This window comes from Lupinus angustifolius, chromosome LG13, assembly GCF_001865875.1.
Source record: "Lupinus angustifolius cultivar Tanjil chromosome LG13, LupAngTanjil_v1.0, whole genome shotgun sequence".
NCBI classification, from domain to species: Eukaryota; Viridiplantae; Streptophyta; class Magnoliopsida; order Fabales; family Fabaceae; genus Lupinus; species Lupinus angustifolius.
This window is the reverse complement of record NC_032021.1, coordinates 15,982,484-15,997,074: the sequence shown is the minus strand read 5'-3', so window position 1 is coordinate 15,997,074 and position 14,591 is coordinate 15,982,484. Positions and strand designations below refer to the sequence as shown.

The 14,591-nt window shown below is 36.9% G+C and overlaps 1 protein-coding gene across 9 annotated transcripts; it reads right to left on the bottom strand.

The window, feature by feature from the left end:
- Window positions 515–14,249, bottom strand: LOC109325247 (chromatin modification-related protein EAF1 B-like). 9 transcript variants are annotated; one of them, XM_019557486.1, is made up of 24 exons: window positions 13,920–14,249; window positions 12,224–12,401; window positions 12,063–12,117; window positions 11,885–11,982; window positions 10,373–11,753; window positions 10,156–10,275; window positions 9,746–10,018; window positions 8,554–8,745; window positions 8,230–8,310; window positions 8,064–8,121; window positions 7,484–7,989; window positions 7,330–7,383; window positions 6,462–6,519; window positions 6,163–6,368; window positions 6,016–6,069; window positions 5,814–5,894; window positions 5,321–5,458; window positions 5,092–5,208; window positions 4,488–4,588; window positions 4,091–4,306; window positions 3,620–3,995; window positions 2,233–3,419; window positions 1,771–2,187; window positions 515–942 (listed from the first exon to the last, which is right to left on the bottom strand). In XM_019557486.1, exons 2-23 carry the CDS (start codon window positions 12,379–12,381, stop codon window positions 1,854–1,856), a joined length of 5,844 nt encoding a protein of 1,947 aa, XP_019413031.1. In that variant the 5' UTR covers window positions 12,382–12,401; window positions 13,920–14,249; the 3' UTR covers window positions 515–942; window positions 1,771–1,853. The 9 variants fall into 9 exon arrangements, with proteins under 9 accessions (XP_019413031.1, XP_019413032.1, XP_019413033.1 ...); XM_019557487.1 differs by having other exon boundaries at window positions 1,771–3,419; window positions 9,746–9,789; window positions 9,850–10,018; XM_019557488.1 differs by having other exon boundaries at window positions 1,771–3,419; window positions 9,752–9,789; window positions 9,850–10,018.

The following is a 14,591-nucleotide window of genomic DNA, read 5'->3' as shown; positions in this document are numbered from 1 at the left end:
TAAATGAGATAAATAAAAAACAAAAGGATCAAAAGTTGAGATTAACAAAAAAATCCAAACAACAAGGTTAGAGCCTAATGGCACCTTTTAGCTTAACAAATTTCACATCTCTGGCCATCATGATGGTTCCAAATGGAGAAACCACCTCCAGCTGATATAAAGCTGTAGGGAATTTTCAAGAAATTTTTGTGCTCCATTAGAAGGAAATCATCCGATTATAAAAGCAGAAAAGTTGTTTCCAAGATAAATATATGCAGTCTTATCATTAGAATCAAAGATACTATTTCCAGAAGTTGAACACATGACTTCCCGGGAAAAAAAATCAAACAGCCTTATCAATGCGCTAAAAGTCACCACCCTCTAGTAGTAATTGAAGAAATGGGATAATTTGTTTTGGTTGATATTTCCTTCTTCATACACAAGGAGATATGGAGTAACTGAAAAATAGTTATGAACTTGCAATATGAAAAATTTCTCAAGTGCATATGGTAGTACCAAGATAATAAAGAAAGCCTTGGAGATAAGTCAGAAATCTCATATTCACAAAACTTTGAATTAGCATTTTCTCATAAAAATGATTGCTATCCAAATTACCTAACAGGGATAATTTATACAATACACTAATCTAGTAGAACAAAAAAAGTGTTCCTCTGCACAAAATGGCAGAGAGAACAAGAAAATAAAAAAAAGGTGAGGGTACAATGGAAAGAAGAGATGACCCTGTACATATACCTTTATATTCATCTCTTTCCAAAAACAAAGGGGGTTAAACACCCTCTCTACCTCTAACAACAGTTTCAATATACAAGATTTTTCAAACAAGAATATAGTACCAAACATGCCTACCAATATAATTTGGTTAAACTTTTAACAGCACCTGAAGAAAGCAATGGATATCCAATTCCATCTTCCAAAGCCCTCTTGAATGGTAACTAGCTTCATCTGCACAAAACCCAGCATAAATCATGTCTTTATTTATTTTCTCCATTCTACCATATTACCAATTAAGACAAAAAACACTCAGCAAAAGAATGAAGTCACATATGTTCTCCATTCTAAAAAATGCATGCCATGTGAAACAAGACTTGGTTATTGTATTGGGTTCTTGTAGGGTTATTGTTTGAGGTAAATATGGTACTATTGAATTCCTATGAGGGAATTGTACAAAATAGGAGGTTCTAAAGATTGTTTTTCGATAGAAAGCTCTAAAAGATTGTTTGCCTAAACTGGATTTTTATGTCTAAAATGTGATAGATATATATTTGTTTGTTTTATAAAAGAAAACATAATACCAAATAGAACAGTGGAGGATAAGCTATTGTCCCAAAAAAACACTACTGCAAATATTCCAAAAGTGTTGCAAGAGATTCTCCTTGTTTCCTGGCAGGGTCTGCAATTTCTACCCAGTGGAGGGAACTAGTCTTCTAGGCCATTTGCTACAGCCTACAATAATACCTAAGACCCTAGTTTATTCCCTTTCACATCACCAAAACGCGTAAACTTCGAATACTGCAAAACGTTACAGTTCAAAAAACAATGCCGCAGTGGACCATGTTAATATCAACTACTGAGATTCCTTTGAGGAAAAAGCTTTTCACTATCATCAACAGCAATTGAGAGAATCCTAAAAATATAAACACTCCATTTCATAAACCTCCTGTGCAAGACTCACATGAACTTGCCCCATTAGACCAGAAAAAAGATGCTTGTAACTTAAATTCACTTATTCACCATATTATCGTATACAAGGCAAAATGAAAAATAAAATACCTGTACACTGCTGACATAAGGGCATAAAGATTCCAATCCTGACAGACCCAAGCACACTCAGCTGCTTCATCAAATAGAAGTTATCATTCCGCTTTAGAACTAGGTGGGCGGACAAGCAAACAATTCCGCCCTGGCTGTAGATGTTGCAAATCCACGTCTTTGGGAGAATGCTGTTCCTGCTGCTCCAGTTGCTGTTGCTTATGCTGTTCTGGTGGTTGATATTGCTGTTGAGATAGGATCGGTTGTGATGAAGATTGTCTCTGGAGAGGTTGTGGCTGCTGCTGCACCCCAGAATTATGTGCATGAGAATGCAAGCTAGCTGATAACTGTTGTGGGCCAAGCCCTTGACTAATAGTTGGCAGCTCATTTCCAGCTGATTTTCCAACAGCTGCACTCCCCAAAGAGCTCACATGAGTAACTGGATCGGGTGTATTGGAATCAAATGGCCGCTCTGATACAGTAGGAACACCTGTTACGACACTAGCCGAATCTATACAACCTGCAGACATTGCAGTACTTGTACTGACATGAGAGGCATTGTTTACAAGCTGTTGATCAACTTGAGGTGAACCAGATTGAGGCATGCTTGATGACTCAGAATGCACATGACAGTTTTTTTGCAACATTCTCTGAACATTTGACTGAGTTTGATTAATTTGCTTAGACTGTGGCAGAGATTGTTGCTGCAGTTGATGATGGTTATCAGTAGCAACTGGATGTGGAGGTGATATTATATGACTTGCTGGAGCCGGGTGAAGTTGCTTTGATGAAGTGTTTGCTGGTACTGAATGTAGCTTCTGCTGCAACTGGGAATGATTTGAAGAATGAGAAGGTCCTAATGGCTTGGATGGTTGAGTTTGATTTAAACCAGATCCATGATGTAGGTTTTGACCTTGCATCATGTGCATGATTTGGTCCCCTGTCTCCACAGATTGGCTTCCTGGAGGCACAGAAAGTCCATTTAGATGAGAAGGATCCACAGCGGGGTTCTGATGAACCGACATGTTTCCTCGTCCTATTCCCTTATGAAGGTTAGCTTGCTGTTGAGACTGTGCATGCAACGGCTGATTCAGATGCTGCCTACCAGGCTGTTGATACGGCCGCTGCTGTGGCTTCACTGCTTGAGTAGTCAACCCACTAGCACCAGGATTCCTGCTGAACCCATGTTGTGGCAAGTGATGTTGCTGCTGAGAGGACATGGATGTTGAAGGGGATGATGATTTTACAGTGGGGAGAGATACTTGCTGAGATGAATTTTGAGGTTTAACCTGGGAACTACTTTGAAGTGTTGATGATATGGGAAGATGGGGTTGTGCCTGAACATGTGGAACCATTGCATTTGATGTAGCAAGCTGTTGCTGTTGCAGCTGGTGCTGCCGGTATCGCTGTTGTTGCCGCAGTTGCCTTTCCTTTGCCACTCGAATTGCATGGGCTTGTTGCTGTGAATTTGTAACATGATTTAGACCTTGAAGAAGAGGGCGGGAATTGCCGAGATTAGATTGTTGCTGGGGTAATTGATGGGGCCGCTGGGCATGTGGTGCAATTGTCTGATTATTAAATGCAGGATCACCTTGACAGTTCCCTTGGGTGGCCTGCATCTGAGATTCAGGAACCATCATTTGCCTTTGATGTTCTTGATTGTGTCCAGTCTAATGACAATGGGAGGGATCATCGGTAGAAATAAAATAACTTGTTATAAACCAATTGAAATAAACTAACTTGTTATAAACCAATTGGAAACAGTGAAAACTAGGATACTGAGTATCATAGCCACAAGAGGAAATCCCAACTCCATAATAGTATCTGTAAAGAAAAACTAGCCTTAAGATGGAATAATAACACTTCTTACCCTCATATGTACACCCTCACGGGGTCTTGGGCTTGAGTTGCCTTGTCCAGCAACTACTCCAGAGTGCAAATGAACGGGGCTTGGCACCCCCACCATACTAGAAGAAAGTATGCCCCCAGAACCATGCATAGAAGGTGATGCCACTCCTTGAAACCCTGGTCTTGATGCTGCAATGTTTCTGTTATTCCCACCCACCATACTAGTACCACTTCCACCAGGCAGCATGTGAACACCACGATCAATTCCTGAAAGAGATCCGGGAACTGATATGCTAGACTGCTGCATGTTCCGGGCAGAAATCATCTGATTATATTGTATTCTCTGCTGTTCATCAACTGTTAAAGATGAAGTTCTTGGAATTCCATATTTACTATCCCTGAAAAAACAAACAGGACCCAGCATTTGAATGTGTACAAATCTAATGCATATATAATTGCATAGCACCAACCTTCAGCCATAAAATGTAGATACCTGATAAAAGCAGCTGTTGGAGCAGGTGGCAACGACAAATTAATGCCAAGACTCATACCAGAAGACGCTGGAATTGAAGAAATAGGCCCAGATGTAGGATGAACCGTTGGTAGAGAACCATGATTTGATAAACCTAAACCACCAGCATGTGAACCTTGATACCCAGTGGTTATGCCATCTGGGCTTGTTGCATTTGTATCACAAAGATCAAGCGGCCTTCAACCAGAACGCAGACATAATTAAAATACTTGTGCCACAAAATAACGTGCACCCGAAGTATGAAATTTTAAAGGTAAACGAAACTATGGTCAAATGAGCACACTAGGCAATACAATAGTATTGCATAATTATAAAACTACCATATTACCCAAGGAAAATAAGATTAAATAGAACTTACGTTAAAACACCTCCATTCAAGTTGTTTGGGAAGACTTGAGAAAGAGCAATCACATGCGAGTTATGGATAGGTACTAAGTGTTTTGAATCCTGGTTATCATTCTGCATTTTACAAAAGGACTTCTGATCAGTTATGCTATAGAAACTAAAAGGAAGAGAGTAAACTAGTTTAGATTTTTTGCTATAATCCTGCTTGTAAAGATCCAAGAAACTAAAAGGTTGCCTAGTTCTTGTTGACTACAGTTTTGGAAAATCCAGGATATAAACCAAAAGACATGTGGTAGGGCCAATTCTCAAAAAGTAAGAAGCAGGAAACAAGGTTACAAACATTTGAATAATCATACATGAAAGACAGCAATAAACCTGAAATACAAAAACAAAGACAAGCTAAAACTGAGGCAAGAATAAGAGATTGTTAATATCACAGCAACAAGTTAAATCATGTACAATAATATAAGGCTGACTCTGAAAGACAAGTGGATCTCAAAACCAGTATTCATACCATTGAAAGTATCACTCAAATTAAGTTTATTAACCGATTTTTCATTAACCACAATAAAAATGTCATTGCATTTGCAACTAATATAAATGCGTTTGATTCAAACCTGATTCCTGTGGTAATGTTGCTTCTGCCCAATCTTGATAATTTTATCAAAATGAGAATTCAGGGTATCCTCTTCCATTGGCCCTTGCAAACGTTGAAACAACTGCATGGCACTACCCTGCTAAAGATACAAGAAAAAAGCTAACAAAAGCTGTAAAACGAAGCTATAGAACGAGAATCTACAAATGCATGAAAACACAATACACAATAATCGATGATAGTATTTGTGCCTTTGGAATTCCAGGTAGTGTAGATGGGTAAGACTGAGAAGACCCTGAATCTTCAGCACTATCTGCACCATCCCCAACACTTCTATCCATTAAAATCTTGTGACGCTCCTTGCATTCGTTTGGCCTCCGATATATAAACTGGAAATATTGAGGAAAAAAATAGTGCATCATGAAAAGTCAAGAATATATTTTTTTCTTCTAAATCTCAGTACTTGAAATTTCATAATGGACAGAGCAACACAGTTCCCAAAGATATAAAAACTGGCTTCCTATAGAGCTAGTGATAAATATCATCATCCATACCCTACCCTCTAAAACATTGTTCTTAATCTAAAGGTTTTATACACTTATGCATTCTTATGATGCAATAGGTTCAAATGGTGGCAATAAACAATCTTTTAAGAATTTTGGGTGACTGTGCGAAGAATGATATGAGACTTCCTGCAAACTTGGCACCGTGCTTCAATTAGTAAGCATATTTGCAGATCGTTACCTTGAACTGTAGAGTACTGTTGATGACATCACTTACAAGCTCCCAATTTGGACCCATATCATGCACCAGGACAACAAGAGCCTGCAACAGGAAGGATAATACAATAAGCCTTCCATTCCAGTCAATACAGGTAGAAATCAAATTATTTGTTCAAAAAAGGACACCGAAATAAATTTGAAATAGCTTATGAAATACAAACAACCTGGTCTTCGAATAGCGACCAAAGAGTTCCAGAACCAGGCTGTCCAGAAGAAACCTATAGGAATGAACAATGATAAAAATGCAAACAAATAAATCAATAGGTTCACAGAATGATAACTTGCATCCAGATGACCATCTAACTTCATACCAAAAGTACCTTCGGTCCTTTCACTTTCCTGCCCCGATCTCGTCCGCTAAAGATTCTAATAAGTTTGCTTGGATTTGACGTGTTACTCATTTGTGAAGCAGCTGGGGGAGGAATAGAATTAGTTATTGGAGCAATATTGTCAGAAGTATTGTCAAGTGATTGCTTCACTGTCTTCAGCTTCTTCGGATTATGTTGCCCATACAAACCTTCAGAAAGTGCATTTGAATATGTAAAGCATGAAGAAAAATAAACTAAAAAAGACAATTGAAATGATATAATCAGATAACAAGATGCTTTACCACTACTTCCATTGGATTCAAAGTGATAATTATCCAATTTCTTCTTTGGATGATCCCTCTGCATTGTAAAGGATCAAAGCATAAATATTTCAGAAAATTAAAAAAAAATTAAAATTATTTCAGCAGAACTATAATTCCCAAACCATTGTAGAATTATTTTGAGGTTAAAATCATCAAATATGTATCAGTGGTTAAAAATAGAAATCCAACAATTTTTTAATGCAAGAATTCTAACTACTCCGTCATTTGGATATATGATCATCCAAATTAGAGAAACTTTAAAATGTTAATAGAAGTTAAAATCTGAAGGGACAATGGTTTTGGTTGGAGGTCAACACATAATCCCCCATTTCTAAAAACCCAAACAATGGTAAAGTTTGTCAGGAGCCTTCCCCTTCCAAACCCCTACCCCCTCAAAAATACCATGTGCTTTACACAAATAGAAGCCGATTTCCTCATGGTTATTGTAAATGGCTTCCGAGATACAAAATATCCTAAAAGATACAGGCATTGCTCTGATCCAGTTTTAATTAGCGATATGCTCAAACCAATAAGTATGTGCTTATATACTAAAAAGAACAATATAAAGAGAGAAAAGTAAATAACCTCCTAAACGAGGTCGAGCAGTCAGAAGAAGCCACCCCCAAAAAACGCTATAGCAGCATAGCGCATCATGGAGTGGCCGCTACACCACAGATAGCAGATGAAATGTAAAAACATCACATTAATGTAATCAATGTAATAACACATTTCAAAATACTGCATATTATGCCAAATGACTCGCTCAAAAGTTCAAGTTTAGTTTCACCACATCCAACGAGGAAGACAGATATCACAGCATGAAAATTTAATTAAAACAAAGAATTACCTGTTCATTTAGAGCAACAGAATCCGATTGCCATCCCTGGTCATAGGCAGAACCCTGTAGAAATAATTGTTAAGCAACTACAGCTAAAGTACAGTTATAGCAAACTGTTGTATGACGTAGACTTATAGCAACGTGAATTTGGATTTATAATTACCATAGTCTTGGGCTTCTTCATTTTAACGGATGTTTCTCCGCAATCATAAAGTAACTGCTTTTCAAAATCTCCAACTGACTCCCCCTCCACACTTTTCTGGTTTTGTGATCCATGTAAAGTAATTTGGTCATCCTGAAAGGAATTGATATCTCCACTTGAAGCATATGTCTTAGCTTGAGCTTGCACTGTCCCAGTTGCTACTGCAAAAGGACTCGCAACTCTTTGCCTAGAAGCTGTACGGATGCGTTTTGTTGGTATTGCACCGACATTTAAACTAGCAGGCCTTTTACCAAATATCACAGATGGGTGAGTTCCACTAGTATAGTGTACATAAGCCATATCAGTTCCAACTTCACTAGAGTTATGAGTGTAGGACTTCATCCTGTTTTTGTGTTTCTTATGTACAGATTTTGATGATTTTCTACCCTCATAGACACCAGGCAAATAATAAGCGCCAGTTTCTTCTCCTTCATCCTCATCATATGCCATTTCTTCAGATCCAAACTCTGTTTGAAGTATAAAATATAAAAGATTAGTTGCAAAATCACAGATCGGATAATCTATATAGTACCAATAGTACCTGCGGTAGTATCATATGTAGTTGTTTCAACTTCCTTTTGAATGTTACTACCAGCTTTCTGAAAATTTAATTTTATTACAAACAATAAGTTAGAAATAAGACTTAAACAACATTCCTGAAGTGTTATATCATCCAGGAAGGCATGAGGTAGTAAAATAGATTATACCTCAAACTTTAGGAAATGAGATTCAACAGATTTTCTGTACGCTTCCATAGAAGTAGGAGGAACAGTGTAGAAAAGATTTTCCTGGAAATTAAAAGATAACATGTAAAGGAATTGTTCTAAAAAAGTACTTTAGAACAAACTAGTAGGAAAAGTAAACCGCAAAAGCATCAATTAAATCATATCGAAAAAGCCACTTCCAATGGACTTCACAAGCGAACATTTGATTTAACTAACATGTAGATAAAAACAAACCTCCTGAGAGGGATCACTAACATCCAAAATTAGTATGTAAATCAAATAAATATAAGGTTACTTGACCCATACTTCTGTAAGATGATCTTCCCATGACATGTCAACAGTGCCTGAGTCAGAAATCTTGTTGGGTGTTGTTGGTGTTTCTGCTTGATAGGGAATTCCACGGGATCTACTATCCTTTAAAAACCTCAAAGCATACGCATGCACTTTAAGTGTTGTATTTTTTCTGTGATTTTGTCCTTCTAAGTATTTGCTTCTCCTCTGAACATAACCACCACCATTAAAACATCAGTCAGAAATAGCTAATATTGTAAACAAAATAGTATTACACAGGTCATAATAATATCAAAACAAATTCAAATCATGCGGTAGTTTTGAACTTATGATGCATCTAATGAAAAAAAGAGGCTACTAACTCAGACAAATATGCATCAGCATGGGATACAACAATTTCCAAACAGAAGGCAAAAATATGATTAAAGAAGACAAGAACATAATAAAATATACATATATACATATACCATATACAGAGAATGAACAGCTCTGAAGCTACATTCCCCATTAAAGATAAAACAAAATCAGAAGTCATCTCCAAATGCAATTTTTTGATAGGCAAAAATATTTTTTTCCTTTTTCTCTTTTTTTAAAAGGGGAGAGGGGATCTCCAAATGTAAATAATAGGACTATAGGAGGATATAATACATTGTGCAATTTTAGATTTCATTCTTAGGGCATGAATAATAGGAAATAACTAATAGCATCAATCATGATAAAGTCCACCAAATTTTCCAAATTAATTTAGCTCAAAAACTAAAAAATGAAACAAAGTAACAAAATCCAGAACTCAAACAACCACACAATCTAATAAAATTTTAGATGTATGCAGCCTTACCCCTACAAGCGGGGAGGCGGTCTCCAGGATTAGAATTCGTGACCTCATGGTCACTAAGAAACAACCTTATTGTTGTGCAAAATATGCATTCATATATTCAATCACTAGATTTAGGTTTCCCTTAAGCATAACACTTTAGCAACTACTTCTAAATTTACACGGTAGCAAATATATATGCGTTATCAATTGAGTAGCTTGTTGTAAAATCCTTTGACTCTCGAAGGAATATTTTCCAAACCCAACTAATTTAAAAAATCAGAAAGAGAGAATATTCATATATATGAAGACCTATCAGGCTATCACTACATTTGCCAAAGTAGTGACCAACAGAATTTCTATGTAGATAAAGTAAAAGGGCAGATAAATAACCAGCACCATATCAGAATCTCTTCTCTTGTCCCCCGAAGCATCATTTGAATTGTCTTTCCCAGATTCAACAGAACCGCCAATTAAGCTACAGTCATTATCATCATTGTTGAGAAGAAGCTCAACTGAATGCCAGAACTGCATGACAGCCTTTGCCATGCTGTGAGACAAAATTTTCCTCCCCAGAAGTTTGTTTTGTTTTTCAACTCTTAACCGAGAAGTAATAGATGCTCGATGACACAATTGTGCAGCAGCAGTTAACTTCCAAAGACGCTCCTACAAATATGTATTATATAAATTAAGTATCACTTCAATTTAATAAGAGTTCAGATTCTTCAAGTCCTCTAAATGAGGACCCTACTACAGGGGTGAAGGGAGAAAACAGAATCACTAGCAAGTCTAAAACATTAAACCTGTGCAAAATCATTTGCCAACCATGCCATTTCCTCAAGGACAAAACCCCAATGAGAACTTCGATGGGTTTGTGTGAGTAAAGTGCAAACAGATAACTCTGCAATCCTCTTTCGCTTGACCTGTTTAGCACATGACATCAGAACTTAATAGTTTACTGAACAAACCCAAAATTTAAGAGTACACTTATCACTATAAATGAAAACAAAAAATGAAAACCTTTATAATTTGGGCCTCTTCTAAAATAGAATCTTCATGAGCCTTGTCAGCTAACTCCAAGTGGTGCGTAGAACATGGTCGACAGTCAGGCGCAGCAGCAGTAACCTTTTCAGCAAGAGCAGTTTGAGGTGCTTCTGAAATTGACCCATCCACAGGAACTTGATTTCTTTCACACTTGTTTTCCTTGACAGAATTGGAATGATTCACCACAATACTATCCTCTTTAGCAGCTTTTGGTACGGTACTATCCTCATTGGAAGAATCAATCACCTTGTTTTGCATGCAAGAACTATTTATATGGATGTCTTCCTCAATTTTGAACATATTATCATTACCAGAATAGTCTAGATAACCACTCCCATGTTCACAATCAACAGTAGCACCACTCTCACCACAGTTGGTCTTGTTCCTTTCTTTTACAACTTCACAACCAGTTAAATTTATTTTCTTCTCAGATTCCAGTGTTTGTTCCATGGTATTTCCATTTTCATCCACATTCTTTCTGTTAGTACACATATCAATATCATCATTTACATCTCTAGCTAAACTAGTTTGCGCGCAGGAGGACTCCGAATCAAAATTCTTCATGCCTAATGCAGCACTGCTATGTTGGCCTTCATTTGGTACACCTTTCTTGTCTAGTTTTAAGTTGTCTAGCCCATTTGGCAGACCACGACTAAATTCCTTTCCAGGTTGAGCAGTAGCTATGAAAGGCAGAGGATCAATATCAGCTGAGGCTCCCGGGTCCCTTTCTTCAACTGCATTAGCTTCCCCAGAAGCCAATGCAACAGGTTTTTGTGCAATATCATCTTCAGAAGGAAGAATACGTTGATCTGCTTTGAAGTTTCTGTTGAAGGTAATATCCCATTTATCTTCATGAACACTAGCACTGCCGCTAGCTGTTTGATGAGCTCGGACACCAACCCTATCATTATCTAGTGGATTATCCGATGCTGGACCTTTAATAAGTATGCCACCATTTACACTAGCAGGTTTTGGCTTAAAACTGGGAGGCACATTGTGGTCCTTCTGTTTGCTTGTATCAGACACTAATCCCTTCCCATCCCTAGAACCCCCCCGAGGACCATGATTTAGTCTGGACCTGTTCCTTCGTGCATATGGGCGGACAGTAGCACAATCTTCGGTCTCCTTAGCATTTTGACTCACACCAATTTGAGAACACTGTTCTGGCAGAGCAATGTTATGCCTTTTATTTGAATGTAGAGACCTCTTTTTGCCTTCAAGCAACTCATTTTCACCATCAAAAAGTAAAAGATTATCGGCAGTATTTGGTTCACTGAAAGAAGCCCCTGGTCTAGCACTACTGTCAACAGAGTCGCCATGAGGAGAGGCAGTCAATGCAAAACTACCTTTTGCTTCACTGAATAACATTAGGAGAGAAAAACAGAAAAGAGCAACAGAGTATAAGTAAATTAATGCATAACGGATATTCATACTCATCTAGCACAAAGGTGATAAAATAGAGAGAAAAACAAGAACAGAACAGTCAACCTTGTCCCGAACTGTTCATGATGCTGATCAGTGAGTGATGTAGACTGGACACTAACTGAAGCAGCAGTCCCAAACTTAAAGTCCAGAGGATTCCCACCCTGCACTTACAAAGAAAAGGTGGTCATCATGTACATAGATGTATTGGAGTGTACAATGAAAAACATAAAATATTTCATACTTTTTCAAGAAATTCTAGCTGCTTTCTTCTTTCTTCACGAACATCATACTCCTGTCTGTTAACAACATGCAAGGGTTATTCTTGGTACATTCTACACGGTACATTAGCACCCGTAAACATTATCAGAAAAAATGCAAGTCCACAGAGGGTTTTCACATCACCTGAGCTCTGCTTGAGCCTTCTCAATTGATACTCGACATGGAGAGGTTTTCAAACCTATACCAACTCCGCCATCAACAACTCCTCCCATGGAATCAAACTCAGCATTTACACGGAGAGCAGATCCTGAGTTGCATCCATGCATTACCACCCTTAACATCTAATAGCTTCAATTCCCATCTATTGAAAAATCTGCCAAACTTAAGAAAAAAATAAAGATAAATAAGACATAAATCCAATTACAGAAAAAATCATAGGACGCAAAAACTTCCTCGCTGGCCAAACATTAGAAATGTTAACACTATTCGCCAACAAGCAAAGCACGAGATACACGGAAATTACCTTAGGAAAAATAAAGAAATCTATTCCAAAAGAAGAATTTTAAATAGCCAAATAGGTAACATGTTTTTTATCAAGATTTAATTCAATATTTAAAAATTTCCCCAAATTAAAAGTGGACTCAACTCTACCGGGATGTTAGATTAGGATATCTGAGACCATCTTGCAAACAATGATTGCAGTGTTACTTATTGACTAATTAAATCTAAAATGAGAAAAGGATTAAGAAACAACGGTCATGCAATTATTATGTAGCAGGAAAGAAAATATCTGCAGGGTGTTTATATTTGCAGTAGAACTATACACTTTCCTAGTTTATTTAGTAAGTAATTAAATAATAATATGTGCGTACTTAGAGAAAGATGTGAATGTGGAATATGATGTGAATAGCATTTTGTGCATCCTGTTCATGCACTGCATCTACATTTGAAATCTTTTGAAAATTATACATATGGCATTGATTCAACGTATTTACCAAATGATGATAGGGGATCTTTCACAAAAATAAAAACCCAACCAAATTCATTTGGTATTGAATAGCTTACATACGATAATACTTCTAGGTCATGTACAATAACTTCTTAATGCTTATGTAAATTATCAATCAATTAAATATATCCTCCTTTACAATTGAGCTTTAAACATTCCTTTAGCAAAATACATGTTACCCTACCAACTCCCATTACTGAACAAAATTAAAGAACAAAGTTGTGATTTCCATAAGTCACCACATTATACCGTTTATGTAAAAGGTAATAAGCATAAAATAGCATATATAAAGCCCTACAGAGAATAGGAAAAAGTAAAAATAATGCTTTTCTTATCACCCCGGATTAAAATATTTGGGTAAAATGCAAAAAAAATCACCCCGGATTAAAATGTTCGCACTCGAAAGGAAATGTGTGACAAGACAGAATTAGCATAATAGCAGCACCCTCGGATGTAGTTCTTCTAAATGATGTCAACTGAACTTATAGCAAAAGAAATTAAAAAAAAAATACATATGGCAGTTAATACTATAAATACTTATTCACACCCTTCAAATTTCAAAACTTTAATCATCAACCACCTTCAAATTACTATATCCTCAACAAAAGATTCCCACTCTAATTAGTTACTTAATAAAGTAAAAAAAAAATCCCACATTTAATAGCATAAGCATACACAAACTTCAGGTACAAACCTGAAGCCATTCCAACACAATGCAAATCACAAAAGGAACGCAGCACAGTTGGACAAACAAGGTAAAACCCTAACTACACTAATTCCCACTTAAAATTCCCCAATTCGCACGATTCTAGGGTTTCCAGGAACATCACGGGAATGGTAATAAAACAACAATTAAGCATAGAAAAACACCTGAACGCTCAAAAGGGTCGTCGAAATTGAAAGTTACAGCACAATTCGAGCCCTTCCCAAGTCGAATTTCTTCACCTAGGGTTTTGAAAAAAGGGGTCCTTTTGCTCAGAACGAATTACCCTAGAAGCTAACGTTTTGGAACAAAATTGAAGCCATGGAATAAGGGTTCCTCAAGTTGATTTGTGAATGGAACAATTGGGGTTATGAATTTCTCGCTCACTATAAAATGAAGAAGAAAAAGTTTTGATTTTTTTTTTGTTTTTGTTATTAAGAGAAAGAGAAACTCTGCTAGAAAGAGTGGTGTGGGCTTAGGAGCATGAGGACGATGAAGCAAAGAGAAAAAGGGCTTTTGGGAAATTGAATTTTCATTTTGGGCTTCTTATTTGTAGATTTTGATTTTCATTCAATCAAAATAGTTTTAACAATTAAGAAGGTGTTGGTACAGTGGTGTAAAGTCTCTTTCGATCTTCGGAGTCGAATGTTCAATTCTTGGGAGCGACACTTATTGGGAGGGGCAATTATATACCCCAAAATGGATTAATTTCTTACCAAAAAGGTAAGGGATACTCTTTGTAGTACAAAAAATATAGTTTTAACATATAAAAAAATGATGCAGGTTTTGGTTTGATTTGATTTTGAGGAAGATGATTATGTGATATACCAAGTGAAAAC